This window comes from Aethalodelphis obliquidens, unplaced genomic scaffold (assembly GCF_003676395.1).
Source record: "Aethalodelphis obliquidens isolate GAN/ISIS:26980383/991018 unplaced genomic scaffold, ASM367639v1 scaffold46, whole genome shotgun sequence".
Taxonomy (NCBI): domain Eukaryota; kingdom Metazoa; phylum Chordata; class Mammalia; order Artiodactyla; family Delphinidae; genus Aethalodelphis; species Aethalodelphis obliquidens.
In genome coordinates, this window is record NW_020837990.1 from 9,913,515 (window position 1) to 9,941,390 (window position 27,876).

The 27,876-nt window shown below is 49.6% G+C and overlaps 1 protein-coding gene across 1 annotated transcript in view; it reads right to left on the reverse strand.

Moving 5' to 3' along the window:
• ZBTB16 (zinc finger and BTB domain containing 16) overlaps positions 1–27,876 on the reverse strand; it is a 194,507-nt gene that overhangs the window by 93,290 nt on the left and 73,341 nt on the right. Inside the window, exon 3 of the mRNA XM_027082257.1 lies at positions 7,712–7,809. Within this exon, the coding sequence (XP_026938058.1) occupies positions 7,712–7,809 (98 nt within the window). The remainder of the gene's footprint in view (positions 1–7,711; positions 7,810–27,876) is intronic.

Here is a 27,876-nt window from a genome sequence, read left to right on the forward strand (position 1 = left end):
CCTCTCGAGGGCCATTCATTTCCTGACAGGAACGTCATTATCTTGCTTGACAGAATCATACGGTACGCAAGGGAGTATGGGGGGAGAAGCCACCCTATTTTGGGATAGAAAAATCAGAGAGAGAGAAACAGAGGGAGAAAGAAGGTTATTACATAATTTCCACTTTCTTCCCTCCACCCTTAATGTTCTATCTGACAGGCTCCTCTCTTAGGGGGGAAAAATGACAAATCCAATCCAAAATGCAACAGCCTGTGTTCTGTTCGGAGAGCACACAGTGTACTGTACAGCCCATAAAACTCCAAACAGCCTCCAGACACTGCCGCAATCGTCCTCCATCAAAACACTTTGTCTTGCATACAAAAATAAGATACAGCGCTGAACGGAATACAAAATCAGCCCATTACAGTACAGGGAGACTGCTACTTAGCAACGAGGGGGCTCTAAAGCCTCGATGCTCTACAGGAAGCAAAATCTGTCGAGCCTGTTGGGCAAATGATAAACATTAGCAGTATTAAAAAACACAAAAGCCATGTAAATGGATAGACATAATGTGGAAACGAATTTATAGAATAAATTGGGAGGGGGCACTCAAGCCTACGAGGAGAGGCTGGGCTCCAGAGGGGTAGAGGCACGAGCTTCCCAAACCCCTGCTAAGGCACCACATGGAGGGAGAGACATGTGTATTTGGGGAGAGGGCTATGTGAACCCCCTTTTCACACAGGGGCTGTAGGTGAAGGGGTGGGAGAGAAGTGGTGAAAACACTGTTTAATACGATGACCTGCGATGAACTTTCCGAACTTTCTCTGTACAGCTGGCCCAACGTGACATCTTCAGGGCCGGGGGACCCAGGCACACACCTCCAGCAGCACTGCAGTGGGGAAATGGGTGGGCTTTATCTGCCCCGGGGCCAGTATCGCACCCAATGCCATCACAGGACCTGTCACTTGCTGTAAACAACATCCTTGCCCAAAAAAAAAAAAAAACCAACCCAGAAAACAAAACCAAAAACACCCCATCTGGGCTGGAAACACCAGTATATTTCATCAGGTAAAGGGGAAAAATACCCTGGCTGTGAACCAGCAGCAGGGTTTCGGTTCTCCGCCAAAACGGGAGCTAAAAGGCAAAGCCGTATTCTTCTGGTCTCCTTTTAGGCTCTTGAGGCAGAAAGGGAGAAGGGGCGGGGGTGGGGGACAGCGAGGAATGGGGAGGAGAGGGGGAAGAAATGTATTTTTCATCAGCCAGTATATAATTTATAAACAGCACTAAACAGTTTTTGTTTTCTTTCTCGTCTCTCCCGTGTACAGGCTTGGACAGCAGTCAAGGCTGCGTTAATTTCTGCTTTGGGTACAGTGTGTTCTTGGAGGCACATCTGCAAGCGATCATAAACTCTCTGGAATGCTGGCAGAACATCCAGACCTGCCGGCAGGCCGGTGACGACACCACTCTGGGAAAAAGTTCGGGAAGCAGGCCAGGTTCAGAGCAGGGAGGGAGAGAGGGGAGCGTGCTGGAGAGAGAGCCGGGGAACGTAGCTTCTCTTCCCTCTTCCTGTGCCCCCATCACCCAAGAGGACCAAGGGGAAGGCAGGCTCTGAGCCACTCACGTCCCATCTTAACCCAAACCCTCCATCGTGCCCAGCTCTGCAGGCATGTTGAGTGAGGCTGAGGTCCTGAGAAGTTTCTTCTTGGTTATCTCCTGGTTTTACCCTGATGGCAGAAAGCCAACCAGAAGAAGGGAGTGAGCAGAGAGGGAGCAAATGGACCCTGGGTTCCAAGCTGCCTGGATAACCCCAGTCTCTTGCTTTTAGCAGATGCCTGATCTGGGAAGAGAGGGGGGAGTGAGAGGAAGAAGCTGCAAGGTCAGGAGAAGCCATTTTTGCATCCTGAGGTTCTTCTCCATCATCGTCACGGGGACCAGCTCAGCTCCCCGCCTCGCAGTCCCAGGGTGTAATCCAGTTACCTCGTTCCCCCACACATTCTCTGTCTTTGGGAAGAAGGACCCTGAACCTCAAAGCTTAGTATTCCCAAAAGAGAAAGAAAGGGGACAAGTACAACCCACAGATCTTCGACATCTCGTGAAATTTTGTTTCTTCCATCTGATCAGGGGAAAGCATGAGAGAACCAATCTGGTTTCTGACCCCAACCCCTCCTGCCCTTTTCCCCGCCAGACGGTGACCTGGCCCCAGATGATATGTCCTGGCCACACCATGCTGCTGCTGGAATCAGAAGATCTGTCAGCCAAAGACCACGCTCCTTCCCGGTGGCTCTGACTGTGGCGAGGAGTCTGGTATCGGGGTGTTTCTCAATAGCCAAGGCTCACAGTGCCTGGAGAAGGGTGAGGAGGAGTGAGCATGCAGGATGGGATCCCCCCAAAGAAGGGCTGTGTGCCCCTAACCACTGCAAGAGGCACAGGCCATGCCCCCCTCCAGCCGCGCCCCAGGACTGACTGCCTGTCACGCCATTTCCCCAAGAGTCTTATGCACCCTCTACTCCAGCCTAGTGTGCATCAAAAAGCCCAACAGTCCTTTCTGTTCCAGAGGAATGAAAGTGTCCCTTCCTTATCCGATCTTTCAGCGCTTTTGAGTGCCCTAGGTGAAATGCAAATCATTTTGCTTGCACTGATTTTGCTTGCAATCTTGCCCGGCTCCTCCCTTCTAAACCCTGCCCCCTCCTCCCCCCACGCCCAGCCTACAGGCCCAGCTACACTGCACGTCACCCCAGGCGGCGTGGGCTGCCCCCACCAGGTGCTCTCAGAAATCCATTCTACCACCTTCTCCCAGGAGCCCCCTTCCTCCTTGAATTCCTCCTAGAACTCTTTCTTGGCGCTCAGCACACACCACCTTCTTTTATAACTTTACAGTCAAACATCTCTCCTACTAGACCTAAGCGCCCGGAGGGTAGGCGTGCTGCCTGTTCTCCAGTGTTAAGTACACAGAGCCTGATGCATCTGCTGGTTCCAGAAATGAATGACACTCCCAGAACAGAAGCAGGCCACAGAAATATGCAAGCCTCTAAATAGCATGCGGCCAAGGCAAAACTAGGGGCAAGCAGTTCTGAGTGTGCTCAGTTATAATCCACCAGCACATCAGGCCAAGCTGTGGGAAACACTACCTAATGGGAAACGCTACCCGAGCAAATCGCAGGACCAACTCGAGTCATCGCCCGAGTCTGTGGTTTCTGCATGGACACCCAGAGCTAGGATGTTCTCTTAAGTAAGAACAAGGAGTGGCAAAGAGACAGAGGGTCACAGATGCTCCCACGAGGGATGGGGCAGCAAAGGATGGGCAGGAGACTTCAGAGGGATCCGGGGATGCAGAGGGGCTGGGATTCTTCCCCGGCTCCCTGCACTATCCTCCACCCAAGATTCACGCTCCAGAAGGGGCAGCTTTGCAAAGTGTTCTAGTGGTCACTTTTCTCACCCCAAATCTCTTTCTCAACGCTCGGACTTCCTGATCCCCAAACCACCTCTGAGAATGCAGGGTCTGGCCAGATCAGTCTCATTAGTGAGTGAGTTAGGGTATTGTTCGTTAATTTAAACTTATTGTTATCGTCAGGTATATCTCATAAACATTTGGTTAGTTAACGCCTTCAAATCGAAATCAAAACTTCAATTAAGCTGAACATTCGCTACTACCATTTAGGGTCTGAAAAGAGAAAAAAGAAAGAGAGAGAGAGAGAGAGAAAGAGAATTGTCTCTAAGAAGGACCTCCTACAGGGCAAGCTTCTAATTAAACAAATTGTCAATTTCAACACAATGAAAACTGATTTAAGAGTATAAATCTGGTATTCCAGTCACTGAAAATAAGACCTCACAGTGTCCATCTTATACAGGCTGATTTCCTTGGACAGGGAAACATGGAAGAGAGGAGGAAGACAATTCGAGAAAGAGGAAAGCTGGGTGGGGGGGAGAGTGAGCCTTTGAGAAATAATATCTCCGCAGAATTCAATGAGGCCTGTACTCCAGCATCAGAGAAACTCCTTCTTTCCTCCTCCTTCACCCCACCCCTACCAGATGAGAAAAAAAAAATTAATCGTGTATGATGACAAACTTGGCTCAGCACTCACTGTACACACTGTACCCACAAGGCTGGCACCCAGCCAGGCCTGGCCCAGCGCCAGAACTACAATAACAAACACAGGCCACGCTCGCCAAGAGGGGGTAGGGCAGCAAGCACGCAGAGCCCGTGCAGCTCTGCGAAGAAGGAGAGACAGCAGGAATGAGCCTCTCCTGGGCAGTGACAATATTTAGGGGAAGCCAGGAGCTCCCTGACCCCAACCCAGAGCCCAGACTCCCTTCCCCACGGCCTGACCCCTTTTTAAAACACAGTCCCCAGGGCTGTGGAGCAACTCTTGTTCCGTGATGCTCTGCACTGCTGCTCCAACCCCTGGTGACCTTGTGTAAGGTGGGTCTGCGCTACAGACCCTCAGGGGCCATCCTGGCGGCTGCCTCCCTGCACGGAGCCTTCAAACCAAAGCAGCAAGAAAATCTCATGTCATCTAATCAAACGTCTCCTCTAAGACCTCACAAAGGTCTGATATCGTGCAACTGGGGGAGGAATTGGAACAGGTAAAACCCAACTTCTGCTACTGGAATCCCGGAGAAGACCTGGCACCACCGGCCCAGCCCTCTGCCCCCACCTCCCCAACATGGTCAGGTCTCTCTAGAGGCCTCAGGGCCTTCGCTGTTTACCAGGGGGGCAAACAATTCGGGATCAGCCTCACGAAGCCCTTGCTGCTGCTTTATTTTCAAGCCGTCCTGGCACAGGGGTGAGAGATATATGGGACCAGAGAAAGAGAAAACAGAGCACAGAAATATCAGAGTTGAAGCAGGCTATGAGCTATCTGCAAGGGTGAATTAAGGCCTTGCTGTGACCCATCATACCTCCCCCATCACCGAATCCTCTTTTATAAGGGCAGTGGCAAGTGAATTTCAGAGGGACAAATCATTTGCACAGACTTCGGCGACAGACAGGAAAAGTTAAGAAAATAGGCCCCAGCTCCCAAAGCTGCCAGGGTATCCACACAAGACTGTGGGACCCTGAACTAGCATCTCAGTCATGGGCTGGTGCAAAGTCACTCGTCAGAAGCGTGGGCTCTGCACCCCCTGAACGTGCGTAAGCAGCTCCTCCTCTCTCTGCCACCCCACCGGCTCTACCAACGCCGCTGAAGTGTTGGGCTTCACGATGGAGACCTCGGCTAGCTCACACTCAGCCAGTGGGCTCCTGGCTGCCCTCCAGTGAACCCCTGGGACACAGTCTAAACACTTCCTATTGCAGGAGAGACCCGGTGGGAGACTGGAGTTTCCTTGAGTTGCCCGGCCTCCCAGGCTGCAGTCGTCCATTCAACCAATATCTATAGACTCCAATGCCGTGCCAGGTGATGTGCGGCACATAATAGGGACAGACCCTGTCCCCAAGTAGCTTATTCCAGTCTATCAGGGGAACAGAGGGAAAGGGAAGTTACATTTACTGAGAGCCTATCGTGTGTCAGGCAGCGTGCGAAGCGTCTAACGGGAGCCTTCCGTTTGGAGGCTCAGAGGGTTTGCATTTCTTGCCCAAGGTCACATGGTCAGGAGGTAGATGCCCAAATTCCTAACCCTGATTCCCAAGCAGGAGGAGATAAGGCAATTCCATTAATAACAATAATACAGAGAAGAAAGATTGGGTCCAAAGACAGCTTTGGATAAAAAAATATGGACCCCAGGAGAAGGCTCAATTGCTTCTGGCCGGATGTGAGGAACAGTTGAGGATGACATCGTGGAAGGAACCTTGGAAGATCTGGGAAGACTGGGGATGGGTTATTCCACGCAGAGGGAAGCGGGTGAACAAAGCCACAGAGCTTGGAAAGCGACCTGTGCTGGTCCACACACAGTGTGGACAAGCACACGAGTCTGGCTAGTGCACTAGACTCAAGGAAACAGTAAGGAGAAAGGGTGCTTACCAGGCTGAGTTACCGAGAGGGCGAGGAAGCTTCAACCGCAGGCTATACTACCCACGTGGAAGCATCCAATGGCACGTAGTCAAGAGACCACACAGGGGGCTGGAGCACGGAGCGAATGAAATGGAAGACCCACACTTTGCTCTGGGGGAGGGTGGCTGACCTGTGGGCAGACAGCTCACGAAACTCCCCCACTAAACCCTCAACAACCTGCAAAGGTGAAGGGGGAACAAAAAGATTGGAGGTGCAAGTTATAAAAATAAAAAGAGTGCGCGGGTACCAGGCAGATGCCAAGCGCAGGAGCGCCTGGGCCCAGGACTCGGGGCCAACGTGGGGCAGGTGGGGGGTGAGGATGGCTCTGAGGGGCCAGGTGTCGGGGAGGGGAGGCCCCACGGGGAGGAGAAATGGAACACAAAGACACGGGGTACAGCGAGATAGACAGTGGCCCGGTGCGGCCCAATCTTTGGATCTGGAAGAGGGAAGATTGGGAAGTGAGAAGGAGTTAGGGCACTTGACGAAGGGCCATGAAGGCCAGGGAGAGTGACAGCACCCCATGCAGCGCAGAGGCACAGGGGCTCTGCAGTGGGGCGGTGGCGAGCGGAAGCATATACAAAGCCACGGAATGCACTTCCACGACCAAGGCGATGGAGGCAGCGAGGACAGACTATAAACAGCCAGATTGTCCTCAACAGGAGTACGGTGATGGGAACGCTCCCGAACGACAACTTCAGCACTGGGGAAAGGGAGGGAGGTGGAAGCAGAAGCAGCCACTGTATGGTAAGGAGTGTACTACAGACGCTTCGTCATTCATTCTGTTACCTAACGGATGTGAGTTAGCAACACCTGCCCTTTACCGATACAGAAACTGGGGGTTCAGAAGACAAACCTGCCCGAGGTCACACAGATGGAGATCTGCCCAACCCCAAAGCAGGTTCATTTCACAAACACTTTGAACCACCAACCGCCTGGAGGGCCCCTTGCTGGAGGCAAAATGGGAAAGGAAGAGCAGACACTGACCATGGACTAGACAGACGGGAGACAGCAAGACCGAGTAAGAAGACAGCCCTCTCTTCTCCCCCAAAACGTGACTCCAAGGTTGAAAGGCAAGGGAATTAGAGGGAAAAGAGCACTGGCCCCAGCAAGGAAGTGCGGTGGCCTCTGCAGCTGAACCCAGGCGACGGCTTGGCCTCGAAGCAGCAGCCCTGGACCTGCTGTATCCTTCCCTCCACCGAGAACGCCTGGGCACGCTGCATGTCAGTGCTCTCCCCTCTCCACGCCTCACGGGGCAGAGAAGCTTTGCTCAAACACGAGCAAAAATACCAGCAGCCGCCGCGTCGACCCCACTAGAATTGGATAAAATTAACTTGCAAAAGCCAGCACGCTGGAACTAGCTTTGTGTTCCAACCTTTCTATATCTATTTAATTAAGGCTCCTGTATAATTAGTGAACCAAGAGTCAGATTCATTAGACAGCGAGAACCTAATTCCACAACCGTTCTGCTAATGAAACTGCAGTCCACTTTGGAAGGTGGATCACACAGGGCGCTGGGTACCAACAGAGCCCCAGGAAGCCCAGGAGAGCAGGACGATGGGCTCATCCAGACGGTCACATGGTCAGGATGGACTTTTTGCTCCAGGAGCCTGGATGGAGCGTCCACAGGACGAGGTACACCAAGGCCCGGCTGGCAGTGGGGATAGCCATGCTCTGGGTTGGGGGTGAAAGTGGGCAGGAGGTGGGTGCCCGTGCTCCAACAGGCCAGTCAGGGCATCCTCGCCTACCTGAATGAGCCAGTAAGTGCATTCTCAGTCGCAAACTATCCAGGAACCGCTTTCCGCAGAGCTCACACCCGTACGTCTTCATCCCACTGTGCAGCTTCCTGTAGGGGAAAGGAAAAGACAGGTTGCTGCTGCTGTGGCTGGACAGAAAGCAGGCCCACCCCTACCTGGGGGCTTGGCAGCCATGCCTGCGGCAGGTGAGCAAGAGGAAGGGAGATGGAGAGCAGGGGAGCTGCAGATGGGTGCTGACGGAGACATATCCCTGGATCCACGAGAGCCGGAAGCCCCCTTTCCCATGGAAGGCTGCCAGGGAAGCATCTATTCCCGGTCTTGTCCAAGGGCTAGAAGAATAGGGCACTTCCTACTTCTTCATCCACTGGCACGTAGACCAAGAAGAAAAATCAGATTCAATTGTGGAGAGAGGAAAGAGGAAGCACCAGGCCAGTTAGACAGACACAATCCTCACGAACTAGCACAAACCACACGTGGAGGCAGAGGCGCCTCTGCTTACTTCACTCGCAGCATGGCCCTCACTGTGCTGCGTTGTGCATATACCCAGCTCCCCCAAGAGACCGCTGACCCGGGAGGGCTGCCCCGTACCTGCTCTCTCTCATAGCCCAGCTCCCACACAGCGACTGGCACGTCGCAGCTTATTAGTGAACTGATGCCTTCGTGGACAAAAGATGCCCCTCTCTCGGGGCATCCAGAGGTTCTCAAAACGCCAGTCACTCTCCAACACACAAAACCTTCCCCAAAGGCCCAGCTGTCAAAGTGTTTTCCCTCTACGTCTGGCCAGAGGATGAGCCCTGGCAGAAAGAAAGGTTTGAAGAAACCAGGTAACATCACTCTATAAAGAGAAGGTGGCAGTCGTCGGTTTTGGCTTTCCAAAGAACTTCCATGTATGTTATCTCGTTTATTCTGTGAGGTGAACCTGGCACCCATGACCACCCCAGGAAGACAGAGGCCCTGGTAACCCCTGGTCACAGGCCCAGCCTGCAACCCTCTTCCGACCCCAACTCCCAGCCTGGGGCCTTTCCCACCAGACCCCGCCACTCAGTCAGGAGCCAGCAACAGAGCTGGTCAGAGGCAGGGAAGCAGGCGGCTAGTGGGGAGGTGCTGGGAGAGTCTGGGTCGCGGGCCGGCCAGGGGGCCATCTGGCCCAGAACTCTGCCTTTCCTCCCACTCACACTCCTGTTCTCAGGCCTGTCCATGCCTCTGCCGGATACAGAATCCACCCCAGCCTGTCTCTGCGCCTTGCCTGCCGCCTCCCCAGGGGCCTCAGCCCTGAGGAAGGGGACAGGCAGTGGCAGCCAGAGGCAGGAGCTGAGGGCGAGGGGGCCGGCAGGTGGGCACCCTTAGAGCCAACAGCCCATTGCAGTCAGGATGTTGATGCGTTAGGACCACAGTCAAAGGCTGGAGGGCTGCCGGTACTGATATTAGATGAATGCAGGTAGGGAAGGGGAGGATTATACACTCAAGCCAGTGGTGCCCGGATCTGCTGTCCAGATCACAGAACTAAACCAAGCCACCCACTGCCAGCACCTTCCAAATCCCACAAGAACCCAGAGGTGCGTCAATACCCTGCGGGCCCCGGGATGAGTATGGGTGGCAGTCTAGGGGCTTGAAGACAGCATAGGGGTCCACTGTGTGCAGCTTCTGACAGTGATCGGGCCCAGGCCCCTTCACAGAACTCTTTCTCAATCACAGTCGTGTTTGCTTGCTTTCCCTTTACCCCTTTGCCAAAGACAACAAATGATTTCTCAATCACAAGTGCACACACACCCTCATCCCTGACACTGCCGTGCACCCCACCCCCATGTTATCTGACCCCCGGCCAAGGCTGATCCAACCCAATTGAGAAATAGTAACGGTACAGAACATTTTCACTGAACATTCTCAGCTCTAAACATATTTCACAATGCTGGGCACTGGGACATGTCCTACTAGCATTCTGGGCAAAGCACGGTTTAAAATATGTACCCAGGCATGTTTGTGTGTGTGTGCACGCATGCATGTGCACACACTGGAGCTGAGTATGCCTGTCACTTGCCTGGGCATGACAAAGGTTTGCTTTCCTAAGAGCTGCTCCGTGGAGCAGCAAAAGCTCTATTCACAAGTGGTTCCACAGGTGACCCTCGTACACAAGTTCATGGTCAGATCAGGTGGATGGCAGCATGTGGGTTCCAGTCGTATTTATCTCCAACTTTTTCTTCACTCATGCTTTTTTTATATAAAATATTTATTTATTTGGCTGCGCTCGGTCTTCGCTGCAGAGTGTGGGATCTTTGTGGCAGCAGGCAGGATCTTCCAGTTGCGGCACGCAGGATCTAGTTCCCTGACCAGGGATCAAACCTGGGCCCCCCGCACTGGGAGCACGGAGTCTCAACCACTGGACCCCCAGGGAAGTCCCTTCACTAATGCCTTCCAGGGGTGCCCACCTCTGGGGTGGCTGTCAGGAGGAAGACGAGGACAAACACACACTCAGGTTTGTTTTCCCAAAGGGCGCTGGAGTGGCCAGGCTTCAGGTTTCAGCAGTCACCACCAGGATGAGCATCCCCACCCTGGCTCTTGGGCTCCCATCTCTTCTCCCTGCAGGTTTCAGATCAAGTCTCTCATCTGGGTAACCCTACTGTTGTTTTGTTTTGTTTTGTTTGGTGCAAACGGATTTGCCTGGCAACTGGTGTCAGTGGCCTTCTTGACCAACTGGATTGGCGTGGTGTGTAAGGTGATGCACTCTTGCCCTCTACTACAGAGGGAGCAGGATTCGGGGAAGGATGCCAGTTGAGCAGCCAGAAGACCTGGATTTTTGTCCTAACTTGGCCATTAACTTGCTTTGTGACCTTAGACAAACCATGCTATCACGATCTGTCTGCATTTTTTCACGATCTGTCTGCATTTTTTCACCTGTAAAGTGATGGGTGATATCTAAGGTTCTGGTTTCTCATGGTGTCAAAACTTTATTATTCCAAAGTCTTACCCATGTCCTTTCACCCAGCCTCCAAGGAATGCCTCTGAGGAGCACTATTATCTCTCTGAGCCACGTTCCACTGTGTGATGTCTCATGACACCAGGGCAGTCAGGCTAGGACAGCCCAAGGGAAAAACTGACACCCATTCTCAGATATCTACTCATTTTAAAACCTTCTAATCCAGAGGACCTGACTTCCCTCCTTTACTCACCTGTGATATTTCAGTGAAAGAAACTTCCAGAACTCATGACCAGCCTTTCTTTGGAACCATTCTGCTGCCATGCATCTCGCAGCCTTCAGAGACATGGGTGTCCTCTCCTGCCCAATCCTTGGGGTAAGGAGACTGCCTTGCACCTGACCCACTAACTCAGTGCCCTGCACGGGTTCCCAGAGGCGAGCATGGCATCCAAGTGATCCCACGTGTAGTTCGAGGACGAAGGTCCTGCCTCACTGGCGGAGGGACCAGGGCAAAGAATACCAAGTTCAGAAGAGAAAAAGGGAACACCTCCCAGGCCTGGAGCTCAACTGAGCCAGTGCCGGTTCACCCACCCCTGTCATTATTGTTCAGACACCAAGGGGTGGATGTGAAGAGGTAGAGACTTCTAATCCAAAGCAAAGGGAAATGGCAGAGAAGAATCTGAGTGCATGCAAGGACCACCAACAGACCTTCTATGGCACGGGCTGAGGAATGGCCAATGTGGAAACAGAATCGCAACTGGTTTCCAGAGTGAAAGTACAAACTGCAGGATCTCAGGGTCCGTCACCCTGGACCCCAACCCTTACCACCTCTGCCGCCACACTATGCCGCTGCAAGCGTTCTGATGAAAATGGAAATTCCATCCGCCTCCTTCTTCCTCTCCACACACACTCATATTTTCCCAGGCCGGCCCTGCCTTTCACAAGGTCAAACTACTCATGGTCATCTGAGCTCATCAGCCTCCACGATAACACAGGAAAGGACAGCTGGGGACATCTTCGCACCTTTCTACATATGCTGCCTTGGTTTTCACACTCTCTTCTCTGAGAAGCAATAGTGTTGAACGCTGTTTTGAAACACAGTTCTAGATGGCCCAAGCAACTCCATGCTGGACTCAGAGGAACGTCCATTCCCCACAGGCGTCAGGGCCCCACCACCCGCTCTTGGGGAGCAGGCTCAGGTGCTCCCCAACTACGACCACACCTGGCCCACTGGGTAAACTCCTGAAGGTAACAGGTTTTCAATTTTGTCCAAAAAGACAAAGAAAAAATTAACCTCTAACGGGTTTCTAGCTATTGTCTCAAGAGAACTGAATCATTATGGGAAAACAGAGGTAAGCAAATACGAACCTTTTAACAAGTAACTGGAGGGAAGGACACATTCCTTCTCACTGATTCTCAACCACACAACTCTCACTAGTAAAACCAAGCTAGCAAGCTACACACTCATTCAAACCACTTTCGTGCTGCTGTGAGGCTGAAAGTTCATAAAAACTCATCTGCTTCAAACTGTAACTGTACAGTAGCAGAAGCCGCGTTTATCTTTCCTTTTCTTTATAGGGTCTAGTTGAGAAGTGACTGCTCCACGCTGCTAAAGAAATTCCTCCATCTGAGGTGGGGTCCAGGCATCCTCCTCTCATCTGAACACTAGTCCAAGCACAGGAGCTTCATGGGCAGCCTCCAACCTCATCCTGTGCCCCCGAAGTCCACACAAGGAAGGCCAATGGCAACCTCATAGCCGCATAAAGCCTGAGCTTCAGACCAACCTCACCCTCGGGGTAAGTCTTCGTCTCCTCAGCCTGCTAGACGACAACAGCAGAAAAAGTGGCAGTAGGGAGAGACTCACGCCAGACTCCATCCTCCCCCACCCTCAGCCTCCAGGGACAGCTGACTACAACAGCTGTTCCCTAAGGGGCGCCCTCTGTACTACACCTGCAGGAGAAGCTAGGCCTTCCTGTATCCCACACAGCCAAAGACTAAGGGGAGAAGTCTAGAAGGGCCAGCAGTGCTACTTGTCTGAGAGAGAGGGGTTCAAGGCCCAGCACCACCAATGTTCCATTTCTTCCCAAGTTCTCTGCCTGGAGACAAATGGCAGTGAGAACAGACCAATAGGTAAGAAAGTCTAGAGAGGGAATTCTGTTCCAAGAACCCAAGGGCTGCCCTTCTTCGCTGTGCCCCTGGGGAGATGGAAGTACCTGCCGTACGAGTTTTGCTGAGCACACCACACCAGCACTGAAAACTAGGATCTGTTATGAGGGAAAGTGAGTGGAGGGAACTACCCACTTTTGCACGAGGAAAGATGCGGTGGGGAAGCCATCCTATAAGGAAGGGCCTTTATAAGACAATGTGTTCTTTGTTCTCACCCTGAGTGACTCTATCCCCTGCCCCCACCAACATTCCAGCTCCAGCGGCTCTGAAGGTCCTTCCAACTCACCCCCTCTACTTGGTCTGAGCTGCCCCACATGCAGAAGTCACCCCAATGCTTGATCTTTTGCTTTCTGATCCTGTGACAGTCAACTTGACCTATACAGTGATTCTAGGGGTACTCAGAACAGACAAAGACAAGACAGGAGAGTCTGTGAGTCAGCTCCCAACAATGGTCTAAATGATCCTACTTTCTCAAAAGCCTGCTGCCCCATGGGAATCAGTACTCTCCAAGGCCCTCTACTTACCATGGGAACACAGCCCCGTGCAAACCTCTCACCCCGCTCTTGATCAGGACCTACCCGCTGACCCTGACATGCTACCGTGTCTCCCTCCCATGTGGGCACTGTATGAGGGGGACCCCTTCACAGGCTCGGACAATGCTCTGTCTTCAAAGCAGTAAAGAACCCTTAAACCCAGTGGTAAGAGAACCTCACCTGGCCTCGCTCACCTCTCGGAGTCGAAACGCAACTGACAGAGGAAAAAGCTTATGTACTTCAGCAACGGGCTCTCTCTTCTTCCCCAGACCATTAAGTTCACAATGTACCTTCAATGTCCACTTACCTTCAATTCGAATAACAAGAGGAAGGCCAAATAGTCAATTCTGCCCATTCTGGGCTTGAATTTTAAGAGGAAGAGACGAATGAAAAGCCATTAGGTTACCAGGGATTTACCCCCAAAAGCAACTTCCAGGGAGACTGCAGGGTGTTTCCATACATGGTCTAGCCTCCTGTACTTTCTCCACGTGCCTTTTTGTGGCGAAGGAATCCTCTGAACAGAGCCTGTTCCACTAGAGGCCTCCACCCTAAGCCAGAGCAGGTCATCCACAGGACATCTGGGATGCTCAGGGAATGTCCCCTACCTTCTAAGGGTGACATGGTACCTTCTCAAGGAGCATCTCTTAATGCCGCCAACGGTGAGTGACATATATCAGTCCCCGGGGGTCAACAATCACACACAGTACCATTCTCCTTATGCACTTACTTGGAGTATCAAGTTCCTGATTCTGGACTAAGCCCTTTATAAGTTCTTCCGAACTATAAGGTCCTAGAGGACAGGAACCAAGTCTCCATTTCCACCTCCTAATCCCTCAGCACAGATGCATGCAGCCAGAGCAGACCCACGAGAGGCTACCGCTAGCGAAGCAACCACCGAGCACCCCAAGACAAAGGGATACTTGACACTGAGATCCAGCCCTGAGACTGCCTGGATTCAGAGAGAAGGTCTGGTACCCCCAGGGAGAAAAAGAAAATAAGAGTTCTAATATTGGCTAGGAAATGGGTCACGTTCATTTTCTCAAGGCATAAATAAGGGAAATTATCCTTTTATCCACTTTTTTTAAATGTTTAGATTAGACAGTCATTTGACAAGCTGCGAATGTTTAGCTGATATTACTGCAAATTATCCTTCTAGCAATAGAGTTCGTTGCTCTCTGACTAATCAATATTAATAAACATTACTGAATGCTTTTACAACACAATTTATTTTTTAATACAGCTCTTTATGTATGTCATAAAGTAAATATACCAATAAAAGGCAAGGATTTCAAACAACAGATTAAAAAAGGCAACCAAGAACTAACAGAGTGCTAGTCAACACCTTCCGTGCTGCTGAATGGGGGGCAGGCCTGCACCGAGCATCCCTCTGCTGGGAATCCAGGCCTGTGGGCCATGGAAGATGGTGGCCATTTGGTTGTTTCAGAGCCTTTTAAAGGGAGGAGAGAGAATACCAAAGGAGGCATGTTTTCTCAAGAATGTAGATGAGAAGTGCGGTATACTGACTGACCGAAACACTGGACTAGTGGTGGGGGGCTCAGTGCTCACCCAGCTCTGCCAGGAACCATCTGGATGACCTTGGCCAAACCACTTACCCTCTCTAGAGTTCACCCTGCAGCTTTGCAACAACGCAAGAATTGAGTCAGATGATTTCCTAGGTCCTTTCCAATCACGTTTACGACACCAGAAGGCTGTGGCATTGACAGGGGCCTGTGCTAGCCAGACTAGACCCTCCTTCGTGAAGGATCCAGGCCAGATCCATCCCCTCAGCCCTTGTTATTGAGCCCAGAACACAGGAGGGACTCAGTGCATCTTTGTTGAATGAATGAACAAACAAACATGAAAGGGGATTCAAGGAGAGAAAATGTAGAGGCTGAAAACTCCCCCACTGCCTCCACACACACACACACACACACCACCCCTCCCCCCACCACACACCCGGGTACGAGAACAGCTGTCCCTACAGATGGCCAACAGGCACATGGAAAGATGCTCAGCATCACTAATTATTAGAGAAATGCAGATCAAACCTACAGTGAGGTACCACCTCACACTGCTTAGAATGACCATCATTAAAAAGTCTACAAATAACAGATGCTGGAAAGGGTGTGGAGAAAAGGGAACCCTCCTACACAGTTAGTGGGAATGTAAAGTGGTGCAGCCATTATGGAACAGTATGCAGGTTCCTCAGAAAACTAAAAATACAATTACCACATGATCCAGCAATCCCACTCCTGGGCATATATCCAGAGAAAACCAGAATTTGAAAAGATACGTGTACCCCAATGTTTATAGCAGCACTATTCACAATAGCCAAGATATGAAAACAACCTAAATGTCCATCAACGGATGAATGGATAAAGAAGATGTGTGTGTGTGTATGTATACACACACACACACACACACACACACACACACACACACACACAATGGTATACTACTCAGACAGAAGAGAATGAAATAATGCCATGTGCAGCAACATGGATGGACTTAGAAGTGAAGTAATACTAAGTGAAGTAAGTCAGAAAGAGAAAAACAAATACCACATGATATCACTTATATGTGGAATCTAAAATATTACACAAATGAACTTATCTACAAAACAGAAACAGATTTACAGACATAGAGAACAGACTGGTGGTTGCCAAGGGGGAGGGGGGAGTGGGAGAGGACGGAGTGGGAGTTTGGGATTAGCGGATGCAAACTATTATATAGAGCATGGATAAACGACAAGGTCCTACTGTATAGCACGGGGAACTATATGCAATAGCCTGTGATACATCATAATGGAAAAGAATATGAAAAAGAATGTATATATGTGTATAACTGAGTCACTTTGCTGTATGGGAGAAATTAACACAACATTGTAAATCAACTATACTTTGGTAAAATAAATTAAAAAAAAAAAAAAGAACAGTTGTCCCTATTATCCAAAAGAGAAGATTTCCTTGGGGTTCTTAGAAAGAAAGCGGTGCATTCTGCCTTGGCCTGGGATGGAGGCCAACCTGGAACTCACTGAAGGGTGGTAGGAGCTGTCCTAGGCCTTGAAAATATGAGGAAGGACAACGGCATCCCGCGGCCATAACCACACCAAGTACAGTGCTTTCAGATAAGGCTGCCGGCGAGTGTTAAAATACAACGTCAGAAATGACAAAGGGCCATGCTAATCTCCCCGCAGCAACTGCTCAGAGAACGATCTCCGTGGCTGCCCGGTACCAGGAGGCCTGGGCTTCGGGCTCTTCTGTCACCGGCCCTTTGTTTTAAAATACCCAGTTCTCCTAAGTCATTTATTTGAAATATCTCTAACAACAACGTTCACCAAGAACAAAAGTTTTTCATTTGTGCACCAGGCTATAGGATGATCTTATCACACACAATCTCATACTGTCTCTTTCAACAAGGTCTTAGCGTGCTTATCTGCGAAGTTCCTAGTAGCCAAATATGATTGAAATGTTCTATTTATGCTCACTGGATTAAGGAGATGTTGCAAAACTGCACAAAAACCTGGCAGATGTAAGCAAGGTATTACAGCCTGGCCAGTTAAGATCTGAGGGAAAGGGATCAATACACACTTTTGTAGTTCCTTCTTCTTCTTCTTTTTTTTTTTTTTTTTAAAGAAACCAGAAAAGTTGTGCTTTTAGAAAAGGGAAGAGGAAAAGAAGTAAAATGCCGTAAGATTTATAGCTTCTCAGAGCTTTTTCCAAACCCTAAACAGGGCACCATGGTGCATGCTTGATGATGTCAGCCCAAGGGAAACAAAAATAAGTCCAAAATATTCTCTCTAGATCCTAAAAGGCCCTATAAGGGAATTGAACTATGGTTACGGAGGAAGAGCATTTTTGCTTTCTCTCTCTCTCCCATATGAGGCTTTCAACCAGCGCACATAGCCAATTTCTGGGAAAACCCTTTCAAAAAGTTATAGATTCCTCCTTAATCTTCCTGTTTTGCCTGGGTGTGTGCAGGAAACATCGTCTCCTAGTTATCTAGGCTCATTTTGACATGTTCTCCCTTTAGCCAAGCAGCCAAAACGCTACCTTCAAATCCCACAGACCAGCCTTGGATCCTCAGAGACTACTGAAAATAACTGAGGTTTATTAAGGACCTAAGAAGAAAGCCCTGCAGAATTAAACCCTTCGGAAAACCTTCTTAGCGTATACTGCCTCGTTCTTTCTGCTTTAGCACGCTGAAAACTGAACTACTTTTCTATGAGGATTCTGAGCTTTAGAGCCATCATTCTGAACATCAGTTATGAACACGAGATAAGAGGATACACTGATGAACCTGTAAGGACATCCTATCACATTGTGAAAGTCACTGTCATTTTATTAAAGGAAAAAGGCAAAACCCCACCAGATAGCCACTTCTTTGCTGGTTCTTTTTTTCTTCTAGAAAAATGCAAAAAAAAAAAAAAATCTAGTCAACGAAGGTTTTATAATAATAAGGCTAATGCATTGATAGATCACATCTGACTCTGAAAGGGTTTGCTGAGGGTCACCTCAACTGCCTCATGTCTGGGGAAGAAGGGAGTACAGTCCCCATTTTGTAGATGAGGCTGAGTGACTTACCTTCCCGTGAAGAAGACGGAAGTCTCCAGACTTCTCACCTCCAGATCCACATTCACACTTGCCCACCTGAAAGAACACCCACCCCACCCATAACATCCCCTCACTGCCTCCCAATAAAGGCACCGGAAAACAACCAGCAAGAGAGGAGACACTGAGAGCACACCCAGGATTCGCAGGACCCGAATCAGAAAGACGCAGGAACAGAGGAGCGACTGAGAACACAGGTAAGCCCAATGACGGCACCCAGAGCCCACGGCAGGCTGGGTCTCAAAGGATCTTCATCACCTCCTACCGGGATGACCGCAGGGAAGGCACACAGCCTCACCCCCTACTGCTGTTTAGTATCTGTTAAGCACCTACTGTGTGCCCGGTTCTGGGAAAGTAAGACTACACTTGAGCCGCAGTCCATCTGGGTAGGTCCTACATCAGCATTATTCTCCGTCATTATACTCGATTGCTTTCTTTTATAGCACATTTCCTTAACACAATTGACAGGTATATATTGGGTTTTTGCTACTATTCTTTATCTCCACTAGACTTTAAGCTACATGAAGGCAGAAGGCATCTGCTGTAGCCTCAGAGTCTGGTACAGTGCCTGGTACAGAGTAGGCATTCAAAACATTTTCTAAAATAACAGCTTTATTGAGATTATCTACGTACCATGAAATTCACCTTTTCAGAGTGTACCTTTTGATGGTTTTTAGTGTATTCACAGAGCCGTGCAACCATCACCATTATCTAACTCCAGAACATTTCCATCACCCCAGAAAGAAACCCCCTACCTATTAGCAGTCATTCCCCATTCTCCTATCCCCCAGTCTCTGGCAACCATTAATCTATCTTCTCAATGCATTTCCTCTACTGAACATTCATGAAATGGAATCATACAAGAAGACTTCTGGGTCTGGCTTCTTTCTCTTAGCATAATATTTTCAAGGTTCATCCACTTTGCAGCATGTATCAGTACTTCATTCCTTTTTATTCCATTGTATGTATATATACCACATCTAATTTATCCATCCATCAGTCAATGGACTTTTGGTTGCTTCCACCTTTTGAAGCATTATTATGCTTTGGCTATGAACATGTATGTACATGTCCAAGTTATCTGTGGACATCTGCTTTCAATTCTCCTGGGTATACACCTAGGAGTAGAATTGCTGGTACCTCTATGTGTAACCTTCTGAGGACCCGCCAGACTCTTTTCCAAGGCAGCTGTACCATTTTACATTCCCATCAACAATGTATGAGGTTTCCGATTTCTCAGTACATTTTTGGGCTAAATGAATAAATGAGGATTCCTTCTGCTCTAAAAGCCTGCAGAGAATGGGATAAATTTCCAAGGCTCCTGTGGTAAGCTAGCATCTTCATCTGCAGACACGACATACCCCACTCGTGTTGAACAGAAACCCCAAAGAAGGCTATTTATATTTAGTTCATTCTAGAGAGACAGAATCAAATAAAAAATGAAGACAAGGAAAATAAAACCTCAGACAGCTCAAAGTGGGTTCTACCTTCACAAATGATTTCAACCCCCATGTCCAGACTCAATAATTTAATAACACACATGTCTTAAACAAATTTAGTTGAAAAAATATGAACAGGATCCCAGCTCAGCTGCAGCTGACTTTGATTTGGTCAGCAGTGAGAGCAGGTTTATTTGACAGCCCTGCTTGTCTATGACGGGAAGTTTGAAAACACACTTAATAATACTTAAAATCAACACACACAAACAAAACTATCCCAGGCAAACCCTAGGAGAGGGACCCACGGAGCTGAGAGCCCAGGCGAGCCAAGATCAAGTCTGGCCTCTCTTCCTGCCCTTGTTTGAGGGGGCGGGGTGTCCCAAAGCTGGGGGAAGAAGCTTTGCGAAGAGCTCCTCAAACTTCCTTTTCTCCCCTTTTCTTTCTCTGTAAAAGAAGGCAGCGTATTCTTTCTGCACAGACTCCTTGCAAAGAACAAACAAACAAAGGCTGGGACAGAGCAAGGCCCCTTGCAAGCTGCAGGTAATTAAAACGGCCTGTAAATGCCCCAGCAGAAAGCACTTCAAAGAGACAGTAATTCCAGCAATGGCTAGTCAAGGCTGTGTGGTGTAAAAATTATGAGTTTTCCCAACGGGGAGCTTTGTGTGAAAAGGACAGGGGTTGGTGGCAAAGGGAGGGTGAGCCACACAGAGGAGGCTTACTTACAACGGTGTCCACGTCGGGTGTGCGCAGGACTGCGTGGGGGTGTGTGCGTGTGTGTGTCACACACGCGGGCAAGAGAAAGAAAGGCGGACGGTGTGCACGTGTGAGAGTACACATTTATCATTGCCGAGATGCTCCAAGCGTGTGGACGTGGAGATAAAAGGAGAAATAAAATAAAAGCAAAAAATATGCATGCTCTCCCCCTGCTGGGCCTTGTTTTCACAGGGAGAAGTACCAGGCAGCTTGCTCCTTCCTCCAGCTCCTACCTTGTAAGCCTGCCGAGCCAGGCGTGCAGGAAATGCATAAAACCTGGGACTCTGGACCCAGCTGACAGCCACCGTGCACAGCCACCTCTCTGGATATGCTCATACTTTCCATCTCCCAGAGACACACACACTTAGGACCACACACCACAAGCTATGTTATCTGAAAACAGAGGATGGAGGAAAGAGAGAGATTCTTAACCTTGACTCTGACCACATTCGCTAAATCCTCCACGCTACCTGCCTGCGCTCAGGGGATGCGGTGACCAGTCCACGGTGTGGAGCTGATGCACATGACAATGGAGGTGGCAGCCTTGATGCACAGGGACCCTGGCCTCACTTTTATAACACGCAGCACAGAAAACCCACACCGACACACGCTGGCGATCACCTGACCACAACACCGCACATCTTTTTTAAAAAGCCTATCACTAGGGTTTGTTTGTTTTTTTTTTTTTTCTGTATTCTCCCTGCGGGATCTAATAGTCACAAAGGGCCATTTCACCAGGCAGGAGAGCTAGCCTCACCCCTAGGGAGCCTCCATGGTCCCCCCGCTCCCAGAGCTGATCAGGCCTCCATTTTGCCCCGTCCTTTGCGGGCGCGTCTACTGTTGCGCCAATAGCGCTGGGCGTGCGTCTGCTTGCTTGCCTGACTCTCCAACTGCATGGAAAACTACCCGAACACAGACTCAGCCTCACTCCTCTGTAGTCTCCAGCCTCGCAAAGGGCCTGGGTCAGCGGATGCCCAGGACATGTTCTGGGGAACGGGTGAGTGGGTGGAAGCGTCTTGGCCATCCTGTGGGTGATAAATAAGCAGGACCAGGATGGAGTGCATACAACATATCGTGCAGAGCCTGGTACCCAACTCTTCTTAACCCTCATCAGGCAGTCGAGAGGTCACGTGGCCCACGGGAGCCTGAGAGCCCACGGAAGGAAGGTGGAAGCAAGCCTGTGCTCGCCGGGGTGGCAGAGAAGCCGACGCCGACGCGAGCTGGTGGCCTTATTTCCCCATAAGCAAAACTGTACCCTCCTCCCTCCCGGTCCCACTCGCTAACTCCTCCCCGACATTGCCGCCTTTAAGCCCACACATAAAAATGTCCTTTACTACTTTTATTTAATGAGCTTTCATTTTCCTCCCCTTCCCTGTAAATGAGAAAGTCCACCTCCTAATGGGGATGGGGGAGAGGAAGCAAAGTGGAATCTTTTAAAAATGGGCCATAACTTCATGAAAACCATTCTCCTCGACAACATCCCTGACCCACCCCCGCCCCTCTACAAGCCCCCGCACCCGGCCATCCTCCCAGCATCCTCCCTTCTCACCATTCAAAACAAGATGCATGGATTTTGGATATTTGATTGCTTTTAAGAATATATATTTTCCCTCAAATAGACTGAATACAATGGTTAGGAAATGTGACAGAGAACTATTCTGAGCCATTTATTGCCTTAATACCCACCTTTGTCCAACAGGCAGTTTTGACAACAGCGATAAATTCCAAATTTATGTCAACAGAGCATATGTTGAACACCTCATTTCTGAGCTAAAGCGGCATGCTGTCCTATAAATCACCGTTCTGTTTGAAATGAAAGTAGATTACAGGCCTGTGTTGTTGAGCAGTTAGAGCTATAGTCATATAAATCAGAACTTTTAACTCTAGGCAATCCGTTGCACAATTAACTGAAGGGTACTTTGTCATTTCAAGGCTCGTGCACAGACTTGGCAGGGCTCAGAGCTACTGGGGAAAGGGCTGGGAAGGAAAAAAAGGTTTTAGGCTACAGGAAGGTTCTCGACTGCAGTGTCCATCACACCCCACCATGCCCTACCCCTCCCCCACACCCCCCTGCCAAGGCTGCACGCTAGGAAAGACAGCCTCGTCATCAGTCCCTGCCACGCAGACAGCATCACACCGAGTGCTTCCCACCAAGTCACCTCTGGAAACCCAACTGCCTTCTCATTCATGAATCAAGCATTTTCTGAGCACAAGCCATGTACATAACCTTATCTTAGGTGCTGAGATGATACCTGAGACCCCGGAGATGATATTGTGGTGCAAACAACAGTATTAAGATGAGGCTGATAATGAAGAAGAATTAGAAGAATGGTGTACAAGACACATTTGAACACTTACTATGTTCCCGGCACTATTCTGTGCATTTTCATGCACTGTCTCATCCAATTCTCAGAACAGCTCTACTGGGCAGGTATTATTTTTATTTCTGTTTTGCCAGGAGGAAACCGAGGCATAAGGAAGTAAACAACTTGTCTGAGGTCATCAAGTTGGTAAGTGGCAGAGCCTGATACATTTCTAGCTGGCAGAGCAAACAGTTTAAAAACTCAGGGACTTCCCGGGTGGTGCAGTGGTTAAGAATCCGCCTGCCAATCCAGGGGACACGGGTTCGAGCCCTGGTCGGGGAACATCCCACATGTCGCGGAGCAACTAAGCCCATGTGCCACAGCTACTGAACCTGCGCTCTAGAGGCCGCGAGCCACAACTACTGAAGCCCGCGTGCCTAGAGCCCGTGCTCTGAAACAAAGAGAAGCCACCGCAATGAGAAGCCTGTGTACCGCAACGAATAGTAGCCCCTGCTCGCCGCAACCAGAGAAAGCCCGCGTGCAGCAATGAAGACCCAATGCAGCCATAAATAAAATAAATTCAAAAGAGAAAAAGAAACAAAAACAAAACTCAGACTCTGTCACCAGCCCTCATCGTAAATTCCAGGTCCACGGCTTACTAGCTTTAAGATGCTGGGATTCTCTAAGTCTCGGTTATCTCAGCCTTGGATATCATGACCCCAGAGGATAGAAAAATGAGATTGTGCATGTAAAAGACTCAGCACAGTGTTGAGAATATAATGTGTTAAGTAAGTGTTAGCTAGTATAAGGCTGAAGAAGAAGAAAGATAGACCCTGGTCCTCTGGTTGGTTCATCACAAAGCTGGTGAGAAAGAGACAGAGAAAGAATCCCAGAAGCAAGACGTGGTTATGTGCCAAAATGCCAACAACTAATCCATGCTGCAGGTGTGCAGAAGAGGAGCAGCTAAGAGGTGGGTGGCGTGGCGAGAGATGGCTTGAGGGCGTGGTGAGATAGAGCTGGTCCTTTCAGGCCCTTTGTAAGCTCTGAAGCTCTATCTACCCACGTTGGGGAACATTAAGAATGGAAAGGCCTCAGATAAGGGAGAAAGTTCCACGTGATGGTGGCATCACATGAGCCAAAACTTGCCAAGTCAATGCTGGACCAGCCTCTGGGAGTCTGGCTGGCCTACCCGGAGGAGTCAGGTGAAGAAGTGGGTTGCAGAGGTCGTAGCGAGGGCTAGATTGTGCAGAGTCCTATGAAAGAGGCTGACTTTGATCTCAGCACTGCAGTCATTGACCAGCCACTCAAACCCTCCCTGAAACAAACAACGGAGCTGGCTAGGAGTGGAAGGCTAGGAGTGGAAGGCTCGGTGTGGGCAGGGACCATGGAAGGAGAGGGACAGAAAGAAGTGCCCTAATTCTGCATTGAGAGTGAGGACATTTCCAAAGACCATCCAACGTGCATCCAATCAAACAGACCGTCATCTAGTGATGAGAGTGCAAATGGCAACAAGAACGTGCAGTGGAGGAGCTACACTGTGTCACTTCTTCCTCTCAGTCATCTTGAGCTGGTTACCAACTCAGTATGGTGGGGGGCCAAGATATCCAAGTCCCCTTTCTCTCTCACCAGCCCAGACAGGTTGATAATCAATCAGGTATTGGCACAGTGAAAGATACAACAAAAGCACAGGACACCGCCTACCTCCCTAAAGCTTGCCGTCTAGTTGAAGAGAGAAGACAATACACAGAATAATATAAACCAGTTCTTATTCCCATGCTTAGATGTCAGGTCCTGACTGAAATCACCACACCCAGAGTCAGTGGGAATCAAAAACTCAAGGGCCCCCTGAGCAGTGGGCTCCAGGCTGCGCCCAGAAGGTAACAAGGGTGCAGCAGGCAGAGAAGAGGAGAGGCATTTCAGATGAGGGCAAAGCAGACACAGGAATCACATCATTCCTGAGCGAAGGGCAGCCAACTGGGAGACAGGCGAGCGGGGGCTGAGTGAGTGCTGTGGAGTAGCACGGGAGAAGTTAGATAAGAAAGCTAATGGGGGACAAGGTGAGGCTGGAAAGCAGACACAGAGGGCGCCATTGCGGGCCCCTGATGGGGTAGGGGGGGAACTCAGGATGATGGTGGTTCCACAGCAGAGGTCTGACATATCCTAGAAGCCCTCCTATCATGACACATGGCACTAAAGAACATCTGGCCTTGGAGACTGGCCAGACACTTGCTCTCCGACCTCCTGCACAGCCTCCCCTTCATGGACAAGTGGATCCTCACAGGAATATCTGGGCGACGGGACCTTCCTGCCACACACTCTGTTTTGGTCACTTGCCAGGGTGCTCTGTCTTGCTCCCGAGCTGGATGCCAGCAAGACAAGAAAACACTGGGCAGAAACCACACCCTCCCTAAGAATCACCTACTACACACACGTGCCCAAGCGGGCATGTCCCCACAACACGCCCCATCTCTCACCATGTGGCTCAGCAAGCTGCTGGTCTCGGAGAAAAAAGGTAAAAAAAGAAAAGAAAACCTCTTGGAGATATTTGTTTAATATCTGAGAAGTGGTGGAGCAGAGGAAGTAGGCAAGATTCATTTAGAAAATCATTAAGGAACTATTATAGTAAAATGAGGCTTCCAGTTTCCAAATAAAGCTGAAACAATCACACTGAACACGCTGGCAGAGCTGGCAAATGAAGGAGTTTGGGGAGGAACAGGAAGGAAGGAAGGACGGTAAAAATAATAACTGGAGATTCCAGGGAATTACAGGCGGCCCCCCTTTCCCTTTCAGGACAGAGAATCAGCTTGACCCATGAGCTGGGAAATCCACGAATCAACAGGGACAGCCTGGAGAAGGGTTTCCGTCAGGTTTCAGAAGTGTGGTTCCAGGGACCCCTCTGTTCTAAGGCTGCCATTCACGTCCCATGATTTTCATCTTATAAATCCGCACCAAAGCACCTCTGGAGGAGGAAGAGGCTAGCATCAGCCTCTTTTTGAGACAGAAAGCTAGCTGGGGGACAGGTGATGAGTGAGACCATGGGAATATGAGTAAGTAGCTCCCCTAAGCGGAAGGGAACAGGGAGCAGTCGTCCCATTCACTCAAAGTTGAGATAGTTATTGCTTACTAAATGCAAGGCATGCTGTTAGCCCCTGTGGAAAGGTTCAAAGAAATGTAATACATAGGCTGTACCTTCAAGGACCTTAAAACTTAGTAGAGAACACAAGACATAAGCACGTAAAAAGCTAACAACACAGGGGAGATGCAAGGCTGAAGGCTAGATGAAGGGTGCTACAAGTTTTGCATATAGGCTCCAAACAACAAAACTGAAGAGAACACCCTCTCTAAGGTTTATTGCTATCCGGAAATACCGCACCCATTTCTAAACCTCCAGGCATCCCTCCCTTGGCTCTTACATCCTCTCCTGGCTCCAAATGCTGTGGTGTGTCAAGCTGGGGATACTAACCCTACCCACTCTTCAGTCACATGGGCTGTTATGCTCTGAAAGGGCAGCTCCCAGGGTTAAACCCCATCCCGACCCTAAGAATTGCCTCCTCCTCTCCCTGCTACCTGCTTTTCTTTCCAGCTTGGGAACAGAGGACTCGTAGGTGGGACTGTCAACCGCTCCTGGGCACCCTTTCATCCTGGTTCCTGACAGGCTCCTCCCAAGGGCCCCACAAGCCACTCCTCACTTGCTGCCTTCTGTGTGAGCCAACCAGGAGAGCAGGGCTCACCTGAGCTGTCCCCTGTGCACCACTCATGTGCAAAGCACGGGGCTCACCGCACTCATCACCAGAAGGGGGTGATGCGCTCAAAACAGCCCGGTAGGGTCTTCCCCCAGCTCTGCACCATTCACTGGGGGGAGGAGGAAGACTCCATCAGGGTCTCAGAAAGCCCCCTACCATCGATGGAGTCCTTCTCCATTGCCATTGCTTCATTTTCTTCTCCATGGAACCCATCTTCATTCTCTCTGCCCAGAGAGAAGGACATGGTCAACCTTAATGAAATAAACCATAACAGAGTGGGCAAGGAACTTCAGCTCCCTTCCAGAAGACACAATCTAATTCACGCCCTAATCGTCTTGCTGGAAGCCTCCAGGCCTGTCACTGCAAACAGGCTGGAAGGATTTGGAGGTGCTTGGAAATCCTCGGATCTGGTCAAATAAATACTTAATTGCCATCTGAACATCCACATCAGGTCACTTTCCTATACCCAGCCAAGTTCCTTCTCCAGTGAGGCTGAGAGATGGAAAGGACCACAGGAAGCCTTTTCATCTTTCTTGTTTACCCTCTACTCCCTTTCTTTCCCAAGACACTTGCATCTTAGAGAGGATGGGAGAGCTGGGGAGTGGGGGAGCCGTGTGAGTGGGGAGCATTGACTTCTTTAGCTGGCTGTCGGCTATGACCTTAACCATGACAATGAGGTTTAGTTCCTCTTTTGGTAGAGAGATGAGAGTAGCAGACTTCAAATGGGAGATAATGGTTGATCTGAACAATGTAACCCCCAAAGGTCACCCCTGCCTGCAGGAAATAAGAGAAGACACAGATGCAGTTTCCGTAATAGTTTAACCTTCTAAGAATCAGAGGACTTAGAGAGCCTGGGAGGTCCTTGGGCCTTCTCTGTATCCAGGAATAAAGGTACTCAAGCATTACAGACAAAAAACCTAGAATATTTTTAAAGACTTCCAGAAAAGAAATGTCACAAAGAACGTGGGACAATTGTGGAGATCTGGGAGGCAGAAGAATAGGATAATAAGAGAAAGTACAGACACGTTACCCAGCGAAAAGAGCTAAGTCATAAACTCCAGAGACAACATGATATGACCTTCAAGGAGGATGATGCCCTTCACTTAAACCTACACCTGAATCTTAAAAATAAAACTGAAACACCCAAGATAAAGTCATCCTCAATAAACATTATTCTCAGGTCCCACGATAGAGGGTAAAACCTCCCAAACCAAACGCTTTGGCAGGCAATATTCTATCTGATGAGTTTCATTCATCTCTTGGGGCCACACTGGAAAACTGATCTCTGTCCCCACCATAATTCACCCACAGCCCCCAAACTGGCAATACTAGCAGAGCTAGTAAGGGGAAACGCTCTCAGACGGTCACAAACTTGCAAGCTCTTCCATGGACCATGTAAGCTCCCTAAGCCTCAGTTTCCCCGTCTGTAAAATAAGGATGTTCCTCCTGACTCTGACAGCCTGTGGACAGATCTGTGATCAATGAACTCACAGCACTCTCCTTTATGGGGACAAGACCTCATTTCCACAGCTATTCTTGGGTGGCCCTACACAGAGCACCTTACCCTCCAAACAGCGGTAAAGAACCTTCATAAAATGCCAAGACTTGAAAACTAATGCTATTTTTAGTCCTTCCTGGGAGAACTTACTTATTTTAAAAACTTCACCCAGGTTTTCACACAAGGAAGACAAGTTA